General features: G+C 38.6%; 1 protein-coding gene across 1 annotated transcript in view; it reads left to right on the top strand.

Annotated features, from left to right (window-relative positions):
* Positions 1-17,940, top strand: part of LOC122797659 (cytochrome P450 2D15-like) — a 685,649-nt gene that overhangs the window by 155,950 nt on the left and 511,759 nt on the right. Inside the window, exon 2 of the mRNA XM_044066203.1 lies at positions 14,975-15,146. Within this exon, the coding sequence (XP_043922138.1) occupies positions 14,975-15,146 (172 nt within the window). The remainder of the gene's footprint in view (positions 1-14,974; positions 15,147-17,940) is intronic.

Below are 17,940 nucleotides of genomic sequence, written 5' to 3'. Positions count from 1 at the left end.
GTACATATAGAAACATATTACCCTTCAACTATACACCCCCTGCTACTTAAATATATCAACTCCGAGATTGCACTTCACTAGACCAAGTGCAATCTCGGAGTTGATATATTTAATTGGTAAGGGGTGTGAGGGTGCAGGGAGGCTTGCCTCCCTGCTTATAATTGGAGAAGAATAATATGGTTTGTGTTTTATTTGTTTCTCTATGTACTTGTGCAGTAATATAAGTATTGGCATCCTGTGCGCTTTCAGCATTTTGAGTTTTCAGTATTTTGAACTTTTGAGATTTTGGTCTTCAGGATTTTGGACTTTCAGGATATTGTAGCACTCCTATATGTGTGTATATATATATATATATATCTATATATATATATATATATATATATATATATATATATATATATATATATATATATATATATTTATATGCAGAATCCTTTACAATTGCACTCTATGAACACCTACAAGGACGCATGAATCGTGCCATTCCTAGCAACTCCCCTAAGAGAAGGAAACCAGTCTGGTGCACCCCTGCCATAAACAGGTTATACAACAAAAGGAAGAAACTAGTTCAGAAAAAAAGCAAATCCCAAGAAGGAAAGAAATCCCTGATCAGTATCAGTAAGAAACTAAGGTCCCTCATAAAATCATCCAAGGCTAACTTTGAAAGAAAAATAGCCAAGGATTCGAAAGATAACCACAAAGCCTTCTTTAGTTATGTCAAGAATCTAAGTGGCAACTCGCAGATATTCACTGAGCTAGTGCAAAATAGCACAAAATATATGGAACCTACTGATATTGCCAACATCCTGGCAGATAGATTCAGTGCAAACTTCACCTCCCTCTCACCTTCAAAAGGGCCCACAACAATACCGGAAAAGTGTAGTGTCCCGGAAATTACAGAAGCACAGGTGAAAACAGCCCTTTCAAAAGCCAAAAACACAGCATCAATGGGGCCAGATGGTGTCCCAGGCTGCGTCTAGCATGAACTACCGAATGAACTAACCCCCTCACCTAAACACACTGTTCAACCTCAGCCTCTGCACAGGCTACGTGCCCATAAAATGGCACACAGCAACAGTTATTCTGCTCCACAAAGAAGTGGCCACAACTGACCTTGGTAACTATCGCCCCATAAGCCTGACTAGCCTGGTCTGCAAGGCTATGGAGCGCATCATCATGGAGCTCATTAACAAAGACATTGGGAACCTCCAAACACTTGACCCGACCCAGTTCAGCTTTGTTAAAGGCAGATCATGCTCACTAAACCTGGTTGACTTCTTCGAGACAGTCAACAAGGCCATAGACAAGGGAAAGGTGGTTCACACAGCTACCTTAATCTCTCCAAGGTGTTCGACATCATTCCTCACTTGGGTATTATAAAAAAACTCACCAACCTGAACATAAACCCCTATGTCACAAGATGGGCTGCCAACTGGCTTAAAGACAAAACTCACACGGTAAGAATTGCGGGCTCCAGGTCCGACTCTAAACCAGTCACAAGTGGTATCCCGTAAGGCTCGGTTCTGGGACCCCTACTGTTCGACATATATTTCTCAGAAGTACAGGCAAACACAGGAGGACTATGGCTAACCAAGTTCACCGATGACTGCAAACTGGGAGCCATAATTGACTCTCTGGCTGACAGGGACATCCTTCAAAAAGGCCTTACTGGAACAGACACCTGGTGTCAAAGTCATGGCCTCAAGCTAAATGCCAAAAAATGTGTAGTCATCCCATTTGGGAAAAACAAAACACCCACAAATTACCACATAGGTGGCAGCCCCCTTAATATAGAAGAGGTAATAAGAGATCTGGGGACCCAGGTAGATAGTAATCTCTCCTTTGGCAATCATATTGCCAAAGTAGTTAGGAAATCCTTCTATGTAGCCCATCTAATTACTAAGGGGTTTGCATCTAGAAATAAAGAAGTTATAGTGCCCCTATACTCGTCACTCATCAGACCCATCATAGAGTACGATGCCCCATTTGGGATGTACCTCACAAGACACTTCCATCAGCTGGAAAGACCACAAAAGCACCTCACCAAGAGGATTACTGGCCTCAAACATATATCCTATGCAACCAGACTGAAAAAAGTCCAGCTGTACTCAGTGGCATATCGCTTACTCAGAGGTGATCTCTGCCTGACTTACAAAGCCATGTCCAACTCAGAATTGATGGACATGCTCCACCTAAAGAAATCCAAGTGGCTGCGAGCCATGCGCTCTAGTGAGCGAAACCACACCACAACAATAAATAGAACATGCTGGAGAGATAGATTCCTGTCACAGAGACTCCCCATGCTTTGGAACAAAATTCCTAACTATATTATGCAGAGCCCCTCACTAACACTCTTCAAGAGAAGCCTTGACGAGTGGATGGGTAACAGAAAATACACCCCTGGGATCACTTTATTGGCTCTGCTTGACAGAGGCTCAGTTAATTAATCAATGGGGCGGCAAAAGCCGACACACTCTGGCTAGGCTTATAAATGCCCTCGGGCAGATAGCCTACTACCTACCTATGAACCTATGAATCTATATGCATACATATGTATGTATTAGGTTTGCCATGGTGGTACAGTGGTTAGCATTGTCACCTCACAGCAAGAGGATCTCCTGTTCGATTCCCAGCTAAAGTGCCATCTGTGTGGAGTTTACATGTCCTCCTTGCGGTCACATCGGTTTCCTCTGGGTGCTCTGATGTCCTCATACATTCCAAAGACATGCAGTAGGTGGACTGGGCACTCTAAATCAGCTGGGGTTGCAAGTGTGTGTGTGAGTGAGTGGTATGGATGAATTACTGCTGCAGGGCTAGCCACCTGTCAGTGTAAACCTTTGTTTGCGATGATGTTATTGTTGAAGTGACACCCTGACCCAAGGTTGTGGATGGATATGTATATACATATATAAATATGTGTGTGTGTGTGTGTGTGTATTTATTTATTTATGTGTGTGTGTGTATGTATATGTCTATATATATATATATATATATATATATATATATATATGTGTGTGTGTGTGTGTGTGTGTGTGCGCACGCGCGTGTGTGCGTGCATGCGTGTGTGTGCGTGTGCGTGTGCGTGTTTGTGCGTGCATGTGTGTGTGTGTGTGTGTGTGTGTGTGTGTGTGTGTGTGTGTGTGTGTGTGTGTGTGTGCATGTGTGCGTGCATGTGTGTGCGTGCATGCATGTGTGTGTGTGTGTGTGTGTGTGTGTGTGTGTGTGTGTGTGTGTGTGTGTGTGTGTGTGCGTGTGTGTATGTATGTATATACATGTATTTGTTTGGTCAGTGATTGCTATGGTCAACAGGCAGAAGTGCAATGTTTCTTGGTGAAACATTTGATTTATTGAATGGATGTTTAGTCAGGTTTGTGTTTTATTTGAACAAGTAAGTGGTCTTTGTAGCAGGTGTGTGTGTGTGTGTGTGTGTGTGTGTGTGTGTGTGTGTGTGTAGGCTTGGGATAGAGTAAGGGTTTGGTAAGGGGATAGATTATGAGTGAGGGACTGTGAGTGTTTAGGATTTGGATTATGTTAGGGGATAGATATAGTGTATGTGTATGCTTATATGTATGTGTGCATGTTTAGTGAGTGCCTGAGGTGTCTTGTGTAGTGGTGGTATTGTTAAGGAAAAAAGTTAGGGCTAACACATTTTACTAAGGTGGAGTGGGGGATGAAGTATTTAATATGATTAGTACATTTATTTATTTATTTATTTATTCATTCACTTACTGCTATTAGTTTACCAAGAGAGTTCAGTTGGGCTTACAGTACCACTTTCACTTGAGGCTTGGAAAGAAAAGCTCCATGAAAAAAAGTACAGTCAAATATTTGATAGAGATACAATAAAGAATAATTTACAATGTTAGCACTTTTAGATTTATATGCATATTAAGCACAACAAGAACAAGTTATACACATACTTTACAGAGGTACAGTAACGAACATTTACATATTCTAAAATAGTATGAGAAGCAAATGTATACTTTAAAGAGGTGGAAGTTGAACCTGGGTTTTTCTGATTAATTATTATTTATTTATTTATTTTTTGTTGACTGGGAAAAGTCTGACCAGGTAAAACCCATTTTTAGCGGAGGCCTGGGGAGTAAAGCTTCACATTTAAGTTGCACATGATGTACATTTATAATTGCAGAGTAAAAACATCTACCATGACCTTATGTACATGATTTTCAAAAATGTTATATATTTCTTACACAAATTATCATTTTAACAGTTAATGTATTTGTAGGATGATGACTGCAGGGAAAAGATCAAACTGGGGTCTTTTTGAGTTTAGTAATAATTTGCAGCTAGACAAGTAATAATGTAGATTAAAACTGATGATGAGAGACATGAAAGGAGAAGTTAAGGAAATGCACAGAAAGGTAAATGTACGGAGGAGGAAATATAGTCAGTGGGGTGTGAGAGAAGGAGGCAAAGTAAGAGTTTAGGAAATATGCAGTATAAGGAGGAACAATAACGTACAAAAAGATTGGTAAGCAATGTAGCCGTAAGAGTTGGAGAAAAGTAATCCAAGGAAACCTAGCCAGGTGAGCAGGAAGAACAGAACCATCTTTGGCATATGTGTTGTTTAAGCAAAGTTTTTAAACTATTTAAGTTTTCTATCTATTGCAACTGCGTGAGGATTTGATCCCAGAGTTTTGACACATAATGAGAATAGAGAGAGTCTCCAGCAGTGTTGAATGTCTTACTGATACATAGTAAATGTTTATTGCTAGACTGAAGGTCGCTAGTGCGTGAATGGTACAGCAGAGTATTTTGTAACACGGGCATTTTCCTGGAGAGTACAATAGGTTGTGGCCAATGATTAGTTGTGAGTATGTCAACCAGTCTGGGAGTTCAATCAGTTTGTTTTAATACAAGGAAGTAGTATGTTTTATAAGACTGCTTGGTTGCAAACTTAGCTATTTTATAGTAGCAGGAGGCTAACTTAGTGTTATATGTAGTACTGATGTTTGTAAGAATAGGGGAAGCATATAATAGAGAAGGAAGGAGGTAATCCTTGCTTGATCTATGAAGTAGTGTTTGGCCCTATAGAGGGAGCCAAGTTTTTGCGTGATCAAATTTGAGGTTGTCGTCTGTTATGACTTTGAGTAGTTTAGTTTGGAGTATGGTTTCTAATTTTGTGTTATTACTTGTGGTAATATGAACTGTGTTTCTGGTTAAGGTGTTGTTTTGGAGTAAATAGCATAAGTGTGTTTTTGGCATTAAGCAGCAAGTTAGAATTTTTTAGTCATATTTCAATGTCAGTGAGAGATTTTTGAGTGATTTCTTGTAATTTTGTTACGGATGGGGCGCAGCAAGGGTTTAATTGTCAGTGCAAGTGTCTTAGTGGTATGAAGTTTACTTATGAAAATGTTAAATAGAAGGGGCTGAGTATTGACCCTTGGGGAAGATCAACAGAGATTGGTTGAAACATTGAAAAATTTTGCTGCCATTTAGTTGCCTGTTGACAATTGCATAAATAACTGTAAAACCAGGAGAGGGAGGGGTAAGTGAGGCCTAATGTTGCAAGTTCAGAGTGGAGCTTTTGGTGGGACACTGTGACAAATACTTTGGAAAGGTCAAGGAAAAGTGAAAAAACAAAGTTGCCCTCATTTCTGTATTGGTTTATTATGTTAGTGAAGTTGAGGAGGGCAGTATTAGTACTGTGGTTAGGCCTGAAACCATGATGGGTCTTGGAAAGGAGGTTGTATTTGGTTATATGTTTCATATACTAAGAGTGAATACATTTCTCAAGTAGGTCTATAGTTTGTTAAATCTGTTGAAGTACCTCCTTTGTGAAGGGGTATAATAATGGATTTTTTTTCCAGATGGATGAAACATAGTTTTCAGTTACTGACCAGTTGATCAGAATGAAGACAGGGAAGTTTTGCACCTGTTTTGAGGAAATCATTTGGAAGGTCATTGGCAGCTGAGGTTGCTGCTTTTAATTTGAATGTTTTTTTGTTGTTGTTATTGATTTTGTGATGGACAGAAAGCTAAATGACAGTATGTTGCTTTCTTGAACAGGTAGAAGTTGGAGGGGCAAAGAGAGGTGGTCATTGATAAGTGATAGAACTGACTCAATAAAATGAGTGTTGTACTGAGTGGCAATGGACCCTTTGTTGTTTGAAGTAGAAGGACAGGGTGTAGTGGTATGGCCGAGGTGTAATAGTTTATTTGGACAGGACCAAAAAAGCTTGGTGTTGTTTTTGTGCTTTTGCTGAAGATTACTGTAGTATGTTTTCTTGTCAGATTTAACAATAATCTTTGTATGGTTTCTGAGATATCTAAAATTTTGGTAGGTGAGATGTGTTTTCTTCTTATACCATTCTTTCCATGCTTTATCTCTTTTGCAGGACAAGCTGTTTGGTCTTCTTTGTCAGCCATGGAACTGTTTTAGATTTTACCCGTCTTGTTCTAACTGGTGCTAAATCATTTAGCATTTTTATGAAGGTATAAATGAAGTGAGTAACTGCATCATCTGGGGGCATTACTCTTAATACATTCCAGCTGTAGTTGGACAGAGTTGTATTAAATGTGTCTTTGCCAAATTTGGTTAAATTGTGTACTTGTTTATAGATTACATAAGAAGATAATTATGATATGGAAGATGGAAAATAAGAAACAGTGAGTTAGCAGAGACAATTCTGTGGTGTAGTAGTGAGGGAGTGAGGCTGGAATTGGAAGTAGAGCCAAAGTGAAATGTTAAATTGTCTGTGTAAGGAACAGATAAGAGGGAGAAAGGTGGGGGAGAATAAAAGAAGAAATACTGTCAAGATAAGTGGAATAGAGAGATGTTAGCTGAGATGGGAGCAAGAACACAGACAGGAGGATATTAGGTGCTGTTTTGGGTTGATCTTGAAGTTTTTATCGCTATGTCTTGTGTTAAAGCATAAGGCATGGAGTGCCATTTTCTGGTAACATAGGAAACGTAAACAGATTGACCAGTAGCATTATAGCATTTGGTGGAAGATAAAGAGTCTTTGTTGCTAGATTTCAGGGGTCTTAGTGGGGAGCAGTTTTTGAGTATGAATTGTAGTGATGGTGAGGCATCAAATTTGGTAATAATATGAAAGTTGGGAGTAGGTAAGTTGGTTGAGTAATTCTACTGGTCTGAGAGCATAACTATAGGATTTGTCCCAGCTGAATGGAAAACCATGACCATTAACCCCCTCCACAAGGGCAGCTTAGCAACAGATCTGGGGAATTATAGACCCATAAGCCTGACTAGCCTTATCTGCAAGGCCATGGAACGTATCATCATGGACCTCATAAATAAAGATATAGGTGACCTCCAAACTCTTGATCCAACCCAGTTTGGCTTTGTAAAGGGTGAATCATGCCAGTTAAACCTAGTAGGCTTTTTCAGAAATGTGACCAGTGCCATAGATCAGGGCAAATCTGTGCACACAGCATATCTGGACTTGGTGAAGGCCTTTGACACAATCTTCCATTCAGGCATTATTGGCAAACTCACCCACCTAACTGTCAACCCCTTTGTTGCTAGGTGAGTTGCAAATTGGCTCACTAACAATACACATGCTATCAAAGTGGGTGACTCCACCTCAACCAGCAGACCTGTCACCAGTGGTGTTCTGCAAGGGTCAGTACTGGGCCCCCTTTTGTTTGGTATTTACTTATCAGAAGTTCAGGCCAAACAAAGGGGCTGTGGCTGACCAAGTTTGCTGATGATTGCAAACCTGGTACAATTGTTGACTCCCAAAACAATGTCAGTGTACTCCAACAGGGGCTCACACAGACCAAGGATTAGTGCCAAAGTCATGGAGTCAAACTAAATGCAAAAATAATGCATTATCATCCCCTTTGGTAAAAGCAATGTCCCTACTAACTATCAAATAAACAACAATACCTTAAGTGCAAATGCTGTAGTGAGGGATTTAGGCACACAAGTAGACTCTGACATAAACTTTGACCACCATGTGTCTACTGTAGTAAGAAAGGCATTCTACATTGCACATTTGATTAGCAAAGGCATAGCCTCAAGAGCAAAAGAAGTTATAACCCTCCTATACTCATCCTTTATCAGGCCCATAATTCAGTATAACTTCCCCTTTGGTATGTACTCTACCAGGTACCTGCAGCAACTGGAGACACCCCAGAGATTTTTAAATAAAAAGATCCAGGGTCTTCATCACATGCCTTACACAGACAGACTGAAGTCTTTGTCACTGTACTCAGTAGCATATAGGCTGCTTAGGGGAAACATGTGCCTGGCTTACAGAGCAATCTCTGACCCCAATCTGATGAAGTTGCTGCACATCCGTAAGTCAAATGGAACTAGAATTACCTGCTCCAGTGACCTAAATCTGGCCTGTGATTTAAATAGGATGTGCTGGAGAGACAAATTCATCACAAAGAGGTTGCCACTTCTCTGGAATAGGCTACCAATTCATGTTAAGCAGAGCACCTCTATGACTCTGTTCAAAAGGAGCTTGGTTGAATAAATGGGAAACCACAAATGCTTGCCAGGAATAGCGCCCACATCCCTCTTGGACATGGGCAGTCATTACTAATAATACTCTTAGGCATTGACTAGACTTTTTCTCTTGAAATATAATGGGTACAATAGGCTAGGTTTAAAACAACCCTCAGGTCAATAGCCTAGTAACCTCCTATGAACCTATGAACCTATTTAGGGCTACACAGTGATGTATACAATGCTGGGAATTTATTGCAAATGTGGCTATTTTGTTATAACATGCTTCTAGTTTATTTTATAGGATGAAATTTAGATTTGTTAAGGTAGGTGATGCATAAAGTTGAAGGGGGACAGTAAGAAACAACTAATAATATTCTGGAAGTATTGGTGAGGTTGTATATATTGTAGCAGAAAAGTCTTAGTTTGTGGTGTGTTTTTTGATGGAGCGGGAAATGCATATGTCGAATTTTAAGTTGTCATTAATTATGACTTCCAATAATTTGGTATTGGATACAGTTTATATGATAGTGTTGTTTGATGAAGTGATGTTAACGGATGATTTAAGTGAATTTAAGGATTTGAGAATAAATAGCATTAGCTTGTTGTTTGTTTTGTTTTGTTTTTTGGCATGTATAAGTAGTTGGTGGTCACTTACCCATGTTTCAGTGGATGAAAAAGACTTGAGTCATTTGCTGGATTTGAAAGAGGCTTAGGGCAGAGCATATGAGGGTAGCATCATCAGCATCTTGGACAAAATAGGCATGTTTACTGGCTTTGCAAAGGTTGAGTGGAGCCTTGAGGAACCCGTTTGGAGACAGGTAGGAAATAAAAATCGTCCTGTTTCTATTTAATAACCTGTAGTTCATTCAATAAATAACTGAGAAACAAAAAAATGGGTTAACTGGGAGAGAGAGAGAGAGAAGATAGGTTTTATAGTAGGAGCTGATGACACACAATGTCAAATGTTTGACACTGAGGAAAGGGAAAACACTAGTTTGTTGTCATTTTGTTTTACATTTATAGTATCACTTAAGTTGAGAAGGGTGACAGTTATACTCTAATGTGGGCAAAAGCTACATTGGCTGGGAGAGAGAAGGTTGTTGTTGGTGAGATAGGTTAACAGCTGTTAATGTATATATTTTCAAGTATTTTGGATAGGGGTGGTAAAATGCTATTAGCTTGTATTTGGAGAGGTCTGTGTCTTTTTCTCCTTTGAGTGAAGGTATTATGTGAGATTTTTTAGACAGAGGGGACACAGCATTCTGTAATAGATCTATTTATTAGTGTGGAAACTGGATATGCAATGGCATCTGCTGCTAATTTGAGATATTCATATGATATATTATCAGCTGCAGCAGCTGAGGTCTTAAGTTTTTGAAGAAGGTTTTTGAGAGCAGATGCTGAAATGAGAAAAAAACAGGTGTTATGATTGTGATGGGTAGGTATGGTGAAGAAAGAAGAAAGTTTGTTTTTGGATAGGGAAAGGACTGATTGAGTGAAATAGGTACTGGACTGAGTGGTAATATGGTTAGTGTTATTATTGGTGGAAGGTGTGTGGGGGGCAGATTGTCCTGGGCAAAGAATATTTTTTTAGGGTTGACCATAACTGTTTGGAATTTTAAAGATGCCAGTTTTTGTTTTGGGACTTTTGAAAGTGATTAGTTTTATCAGATTTGTTTACTTGCTTAGTATGATTTCTAAGTTGCCTAAAATTTTGCCTGTTTTGTTCCGTTTTTTTTTTTTTTTTTTTATCCTTGTTTTCCAGTCTTTTTCTCTGATTCGCATGAGATGGGTTGTATATTTTGTGAACCGGGGGGGGGGTCCTTTTTACTCTTTTATCTCTAATGGGTGTTAGCTCATGGAGCATAGCAATGAATATGTGACTGAAATAGGGAATAGCTTCATGTAATAGTAGATGTTGTAAAGTATTCCAGTTGTATTTGTGGAGGTAGTTTAGAATGATTTCTTTTTGAAAGAGTTGGATTTGTGAACTTGTTTAAAGACTATGTGCTTAGGCTTGTGGTTAGTTCATCGGACAGTGAAGGCGGGGAGGTGATCCCTGATAATGTCAGCAAGACAGCCAGCATTGCTGATTTTGCAGGGGAAGGTTGCTAGTATCTAATCTAGGATGGATTGCTTGTTACTACGTTCATTAGTCCTGGATGAAAAAGTGATCAGTTGGGTGAAGCAAAAGAGGTTAATTCATATAGGAGGGTTTGAGTCAACAGTCTTTGTTAAGGATACCTAGTTTGATGGGTTAATTGTTTACATTTCAAGAGATCCAGTCCATGATGTCTTCTAGCACTGGGGCATTGCTATCTGGGAAATATATGTCTGTGATGTAGATGCTCTTGTGATTGTTGAGGTGAAGAGGTGAGATAATTATTTTGACATTATTGAATTTGGGTGTAGGGGGAAGTTGGCAATTCAGAGTGTTTTTAAAGACTTTGGCTACTTCTGTCTATCCTTTCTTCACATATTATAGCCCAGGGGAAGCATTTCTTCACCTATGGTATTAGATTTTATCTAGGTTTCAGTGACAACTAGTATGTCTGTGTGTGTGTGTGTGTGTGTGTGTGTGTGTGTGTGTGTGTGTGTGTGTGTGTGTGTGTGTGTGTGTGTGTGTGTGTGTGTGTGTGTGTGTGTGTGTGTGTGTGTGTGTGTGTGTGTGTGTGTGTGTGTGTGTGTGTGTGTGTGTGTGTGCGTGTGTGTGCGTGTGGGGGGTAGCTTGTTGTAGATGCTTCTAAGATTAAGATTCTTGACAAGAAAGTTGTTGTTAGGTTTGGTGTGAAGAGGATAATTTTGGGTTGGTGGGATAGAACCGAAGTATTGGTATATGGGTTGGTGAGAGGGCCCTGGGCTGGGGTGGATATCCCTACTAAGGACAAAAGTGATAGAGGAGCGGTTGTGGTATGACCATGGTCTGTGTTTGATTTTTACATTTTGGAACCATATGCAGGATTGATGTGCCTCTTTGATATTAGTGTATTTCATGAAAGATAGGAATATGGTAAGATAAAGGCTATTAGATATAACATGGTAAAAGTGAGATGAGCTGACATGTAGGTGTTTTGAATTGGAGGTGGCAGAGACAGTGAGGTATAGTGTTGTGTAGTAGAACATGTATGCAAGCAGTGGTAGCACCAGTATGGTGGATTAGCATGCCATTAAAGTGGCTTAGGTAGTGTAAAGGGAGTTTGAGAGAAGTGTGGATAGTTAGCAGAGTAGTGCATGGAAGTGAGGTAATCAGTAGAGAGTTGATTGATTTAGAGGTGATTACTGGGTCAGGTTTGGATAGTACAACTGTAGGTGGTTGTGGTGGTGGGGGTGGGAGTTGGGGTTAGGATAGGACTGTTTGACTATCATTATTGATAAAAATGTTTAAGTTTAGGTAAAACAGTATTTATATGGAAGACAATAACGATAAGTAGTTTGGCAGCTCAGAGTATAGGATTAAGGCTGTGAGCTGCTAAGAAGCTTTATCCTGTAGTCCTGGGTTTGATTCTCTCATTATCTGCCTCTAATAAAATTCTGAGTAAGTCACTTAACCAGGCAGTACACTCGGATTCCCATTGAAAATTAGCCTTAATCCACTTTGACAGTTAACAGTGTGTCATCATCATCATTAGCCCCCTTTTTCCTATTTTTTTTCTACATGGGGTCAGGTATCATGTTAACTGTTGTCAACTCTTTCGATTCAGTGCCACACTCCTGTCTTCTTCAATACTCATGCCTTACTGTCGCAGATCTTCTTTTGCACAATCCATCCACCTCTTTGCTGTACATCCTCACTTCCTCTTACCTTCTTCCTGTCTGTTCAAATCTTCCTCACCAGATTTGTCTTCTGCTTTTCTGCACATGTCCAAACCACCGTAATCTGTTCTCTTTGATCTTTTCTGCAATTGGAGCTACTTTGGCTTCTGCTCTTATGTCCTCATTTCTTCTCTGTCCCACAATGTGCATCCTATCACCTTTCTCAGGCACTTAATTTCCATCACCTCTAGCTTCTTCAACTATTCTGCCTTTACTGCCCAGGTTTCTGTACCATACTGTAGTACTGGTCACACCACTGTCTTGCACACCTAACTTTTCAGCTTCTTTGGCATTCTTCTGCCATAGACTACACCTGATACTCTATGCCAGTTGGCTGCAGCCCCTCTGATTCTAGCTTTGACCTCTTCATTCAGACTTCCCTTCTCCTCAACCACCCCTCCCAGATACTTGAAGCTATTTACCTGTTCCACCATCTTCTCTTCTATCTCTGTTCTCAGCTTCTTCAGATTTCCCCAGTTTATTGCCATTACCACAATCTTATCTGCACTTAGTTTCATCCCATGTGCCTTCAGTTTTGCATTACATTCTCCTATCCTTTGCTGAAGTTCTGGCTCAGAGTCTGTCTATAACGCCACATCGTCTTCATACAGCAACTTTGTTGATCTGTCCTCTCTGACCTGTTTGCTAATGTAATCCATCACCAGTATGATCAGCAGTGGACTCAGAGCTGAACCCTGGTGTACACCCACTCCCACTGGAAACCCCTCTCTGATGCCGAACACTGTTCGTACTTGAGTCATCGGGTCCTTGTACATAGCCTGAACTAATTCTACCAATGTTTTTGGGACTTCAAATCACTACAGTACTGCCCAGATCAGTTTTCTTGCGACATTGTCATATGCTTTCTCCAAGTCTAGGAATGCCCAGTTGGACTCTCTCTCCTCATCTCTAGCTTCTTCTCAAGTATCTGTCAGTTAACAGTTTGTATCACCACTCTTATACGGAGAATTCTTCTTGAAGTTTAGCTTATGCAACAGGAGGTCATCCATCTTTGCTTCGTAAGATAGTACATATTTTACCAGTGTATAGCTAGACATTGGAAGGATAGAGATTATAAATAAACTGACTAGCAGTGGAATAATTATAATGCCCTGGGAACATCTGTGGTGGTAAAGAATTCAGCAGAGTAGGAAGAATTCCATTTAATTCTATATTTACAGTATGTAAGGTAGCTGTAAAATGAGTTGGATGAGTTGTGACTTAACCCCCTTGTGGCAGGCATGTTTAGAAGGCATAAGTGTCAAATACTTTAGACCAAATGAGAACTAAGGCTCTGGCATGACCACAGCTTTATTTAGACTTTCCTGCATGAACGCAATGCCTGTGGCATTCACAAATTATCTTGTTTTAAATCCATTCTGGGAATTGCGTAGCACAGAATTCCTGTTGCCTTATTGTGATAACAGATCAAATACCCTCTAAAAATGTTTGTGATGGTGTTGTGGTAATGGGGCTGATATTGTCAAGATCAGCTGAGTCAACTTCTTTGTGCAGTGGCATCAGTAAGGCCTCTTTCCAAAATGTGGGAACATGTTAATGAGGGATTTAAGGAAAACTGGTGATAAATAGGCATATTTAATGGATTTTGTGAAGAAAGAGGCCAGGACCTTCACATTCAGTATTTCTGACCTTAGAGGGTTATTTACTTACTTGATATACGCTGGTTTTATTTATGTTATATTTGGCTTCTGTGGTAACAGAATTACTAGGAGGGGAGGTTAAAGTATAGAAATGTAAAGGGGCTGCTGATTCAAAGCAACTTCTGACAAGATCTGTGATGCTGGTGCCAAGTTCTGAGGTGAAAGAGAGAGAATATTGTACTAACTAGTTTGTTTTATCTGTCCTTGTAACCCCGCTTATCAGTCCTTTTATATATATATATATATATATATATATATATATATATATATAACATTTTCTTAATTTACAATCAACATTAATTTTATTAATGTCATAAATGGGTGACTATCTTTTTTAGACTGATGTGCAGGAACACAAAAGTATTTTTGTGTTCTTGTGGCTTTTTTGCATCACATGCTATTGTAACAAAGAACAACTTCAGGCAAAGGTACCTTCCTTTATCATGCCAGGGATTTGAAACTAAGAAACTCATAATTCCTCTCTACAGGAACATATAGCTGCACATTCCAGACCCTTACCTTAAACACTTATCCAAGGTGGTAGTTTTAACCTTCTGTCCTCAAAAGTCTAGTAGTGTGAATGTTAACATGTCAATTGGTTTGGTATCAATGAGTGGAGTAAAATATATGGGTGACTATTTTCTTTGTTAGCAGTTAAGCAATGCAGTTTTAGAGAGCCATCTAACTGATCTCTGCCGTGGAACAGCCATTTTTTTCCCCTGGGAAAAACATTGCTGTTCCGTGTCTTCGGGATTTCAAGCTTTTGCTTTTAAAGGGTTGATAAATCAGCATTCACTATTTTAAGTGTTCGCTGATTTAATATAGACCCATGCTGTTATCAACTCCCAAGTTTCTTCTCAATGGTGCATTTTTCTGTTGTTAGAGGCAGGTGACTATTGCAACACTGCCACCGATTTTCTAATTGTGTCAAAATAGTCCATAAATTAATTATGGTGGCACAAGAAGTTTTCAACATAATGTGGAGATTAGAATATTGTTGGGTTCACTAAATATGAGTGTTTAACCTTCTGTCCTTATTTGATTTATGTATTCACAGTTAAGTAAAAAATATGGAAATTTATACAGTCTTCAGCTTGGTTGGATCCATGCAGTGGTGGTAAATGGATATGATGCCTTGAAGGAACTCCTAATCAAGAAATCTGAGGATTGTGCAGATCGTCCTTATCGCCCTCTTAATGAAATTTTAGGACTTACAGATAAGAAAGAAGGTAAATATCTAATAAACTGTCAACTGACATGTGAAGCTTAATGCCTGTATGCCTCTCAGCAGGTTTACATCAAAACAATTTTGGTGGAAGTAGGACTTCAGTAAATATGAGGTAGTGTACTCACTCACTGGGGAAGGTCAGACTGGACCAAATGATGTACAAAAGATTCCAGATTGTGTCCTCCTCCTCTGGTTATGTCCCATTTTCTGAACTCTAAAACTGTCTAAAACAGTTCTAAGTCACAGTCTGTTTATGAAGGGAAATGCTTTTAACACTCAGCAGTAGACACAAAGTATTAAATTCATACATTGCATTAATAGATCTGTATCCCTTATAGTCTACCTTTCTGATTAATTTACAAGTTATTGCCCATAACTCCCTTCTAGGCAGAGCCCATGCATCACTCAAACATCAATAAGCAGTTTACAAAAACTTATCTGGCATACAGAAGAATGTCATTGCTAACACATTTTTTGTTATGTTCATTCTAGCCCTTTGGACATAAAAGCAAGAATATATAATTATGTTCACACCTATATTTAATGACTTCCTGATCTTGTTGAAAATATCTTTAAACTTTAACTCGTATATTTCTTAAGGAATTTATGCATCATGAACCGTCTTCATATTCAGAATTTACCTTTTCACAGTGTAAATTAATTTTAACTTTATATGGATTAAACACACTGAAAGTGAAATACTTAATTTAGCTATCTAAAATAATTTATGAACATATGTCTTAAGTCACTGAAAACATTTCCTGTGATTAACCTTGCTTTTCTGACTTACCAAATTTTTTTTATTAGAAGTATTTTTCAATATGTTATTAATCTGAAGCTGCACTGGAGTGTGATGGGGTGCATATTGATTGAATAAACACACAAAATAATTACCTAAGCTGGGATATTACCCTTTTTGAGGAATGATGTCTTATTACAGTATCAGCTACAACACTGTGAAAGATGAGGATTTGTCTTTGCAATTTAGTACTTTTTATGAATTATGCAGCTTCATGACAGAATGAGTAATTCAGGTGATGTGCATATTTGCGAATAAAATATGAACTGAAGTTATATATACATCAGATGAGACTTAGGCACATAAAACATTAGATTAATGATACCATTCTGCCTGCATAATCTAAGCAACTTAATATAACGATGAGAAAAATATCATATGCAGTTTAAAATTTTAGTTAATAAACTGTCTCTGTGTCAGTAAATCATTACATGTTTCACAGTGCCTTTATTATTGAACAATTGTAAATCTAGCTTATACCTTGACAAAATCTAGTCAAAGTTCCCTAAAAAGGGTTCCTGTTTAAAAAACTAACATAGAACTTGCCAAAACTGAAAACAAAAATAATAACTATGGCATCCAAATGCAGAGATGACTAATGTGGCAGACAGAGTGTGAGTACTGAAAATGCACAGTTAATTTATGGATGCACTTTGATTTTTATTTTCTTATAGGCTGTATGACTTAAAAATGAAAGGATAATAAGTTGTAAACTGTTCCATTCCCCGATGGTAAAACCTTTGCAACATGTAATAAATATCCTACTGCATGAAAAGTTATATTACTTCTTCAAATTATCCACCTGAATTAAGTGAATATGCAGCACTGATTACAAATGCATGGAATTTATTTACTAGACACTGAGGTGAAAGCATATACAAGCAGTGGCAGATCATGGTCAAATGGGGCCCTAGGCAGAATAATGGATCAGCCACCCCCACACAGCCATTCTAGAGTCCCATTAATTGACCATCTCTCCCCATGTACTATAAACACTGTTCAAACCTGACAGTGTGAATAATATTTTCTTTACTTCTACAATGATTGCAGATATTTGGATTTAATTTAGAACTTTTATTTAATTTTTAGTACAAACACTGATGACCATTTGTTAAACAAAACAATGCAGTCTCACAATGAAAACAGACAACACGAGAAACAATAAACTTCTCTGCCCTTGAAACTAACATTCATAGAAATTGCATTAAAACCCACATTTGTAGAAGATGCATCTGGCCAGTGGTGGATTAACTGGACCTTCGGGCTATTTTCAAACTTTGGGCCTCTGCACACATTTTTAGGAATGTGCATAAATGTATGTGTTTTTAATTCACCTTCCTGATTGTATTAAATTATATTCCTTGTTTAATACAGCACCATTTGTTTGAGTGCGTTTTAAATTTGTAGTTTTTAACATTTTTCAATAAACTGTGAAACAAAACATATGAACCAGTAATGACAAACTGCCCATTTCAGAACATTTCAACCAAAAAAGGCCATTCAAACTGCAATTTGTGCTAAAGTAAAAGTCATCTGAATTATTCCACATCAGAGAACTGTAACTAATGAAGAGGTTGCTGCTGGCAAATGACTTTGCATTTCAGTGCTTCATCTACAAGTTCTGTGTTAGCTGCCTTTGAAGAATAAATTGCCTATTTACATTAACTAAAAAAAAAAAATGATGTGTGTCATCAATCAATCTGCCTGGTGTGGGAAGCAAACTCATAGCCTTCTGCTCCAAAAGCAAGTCCACTTCCTGTTGCATGACTGGCACTAAATAACACTACTATAAAACTATATGACTGACATTGTAATCCTCAGCAGCCATAGATCTAGTGAAGTGAGCTCTAGTAGGGCAATGTAACTCCAAACCTTTTTTGAGAATAAATCAGCAAAATGCAATCAGTGATCCATTTGGCTAGGGTAATTTTGGAAACTGCTTGACCGACCCAAGTGGTTAGTAGAAAAAGACACAAAGCATCCCTCACCCAGTTAA

This window comes from Protopterus annectens, chromosome 1.part0, assembly GCF_019279795.1.
Source record: "Protopterus annectens isolate FY-2018-M chromosome 1.part0, PAN1.0, whole genome shotgun sequence".
NCBI lineage: Eukaryota > Metazoa > Chordata > Ceratodontiformes > Protopteridae > Protopterus > Protopterus annectens.
The sequence above is the reverse complement of the archived record's forward strand: the minus strand, read 5'-3'. Positions and strand labels throughout refer to the sequence as shown.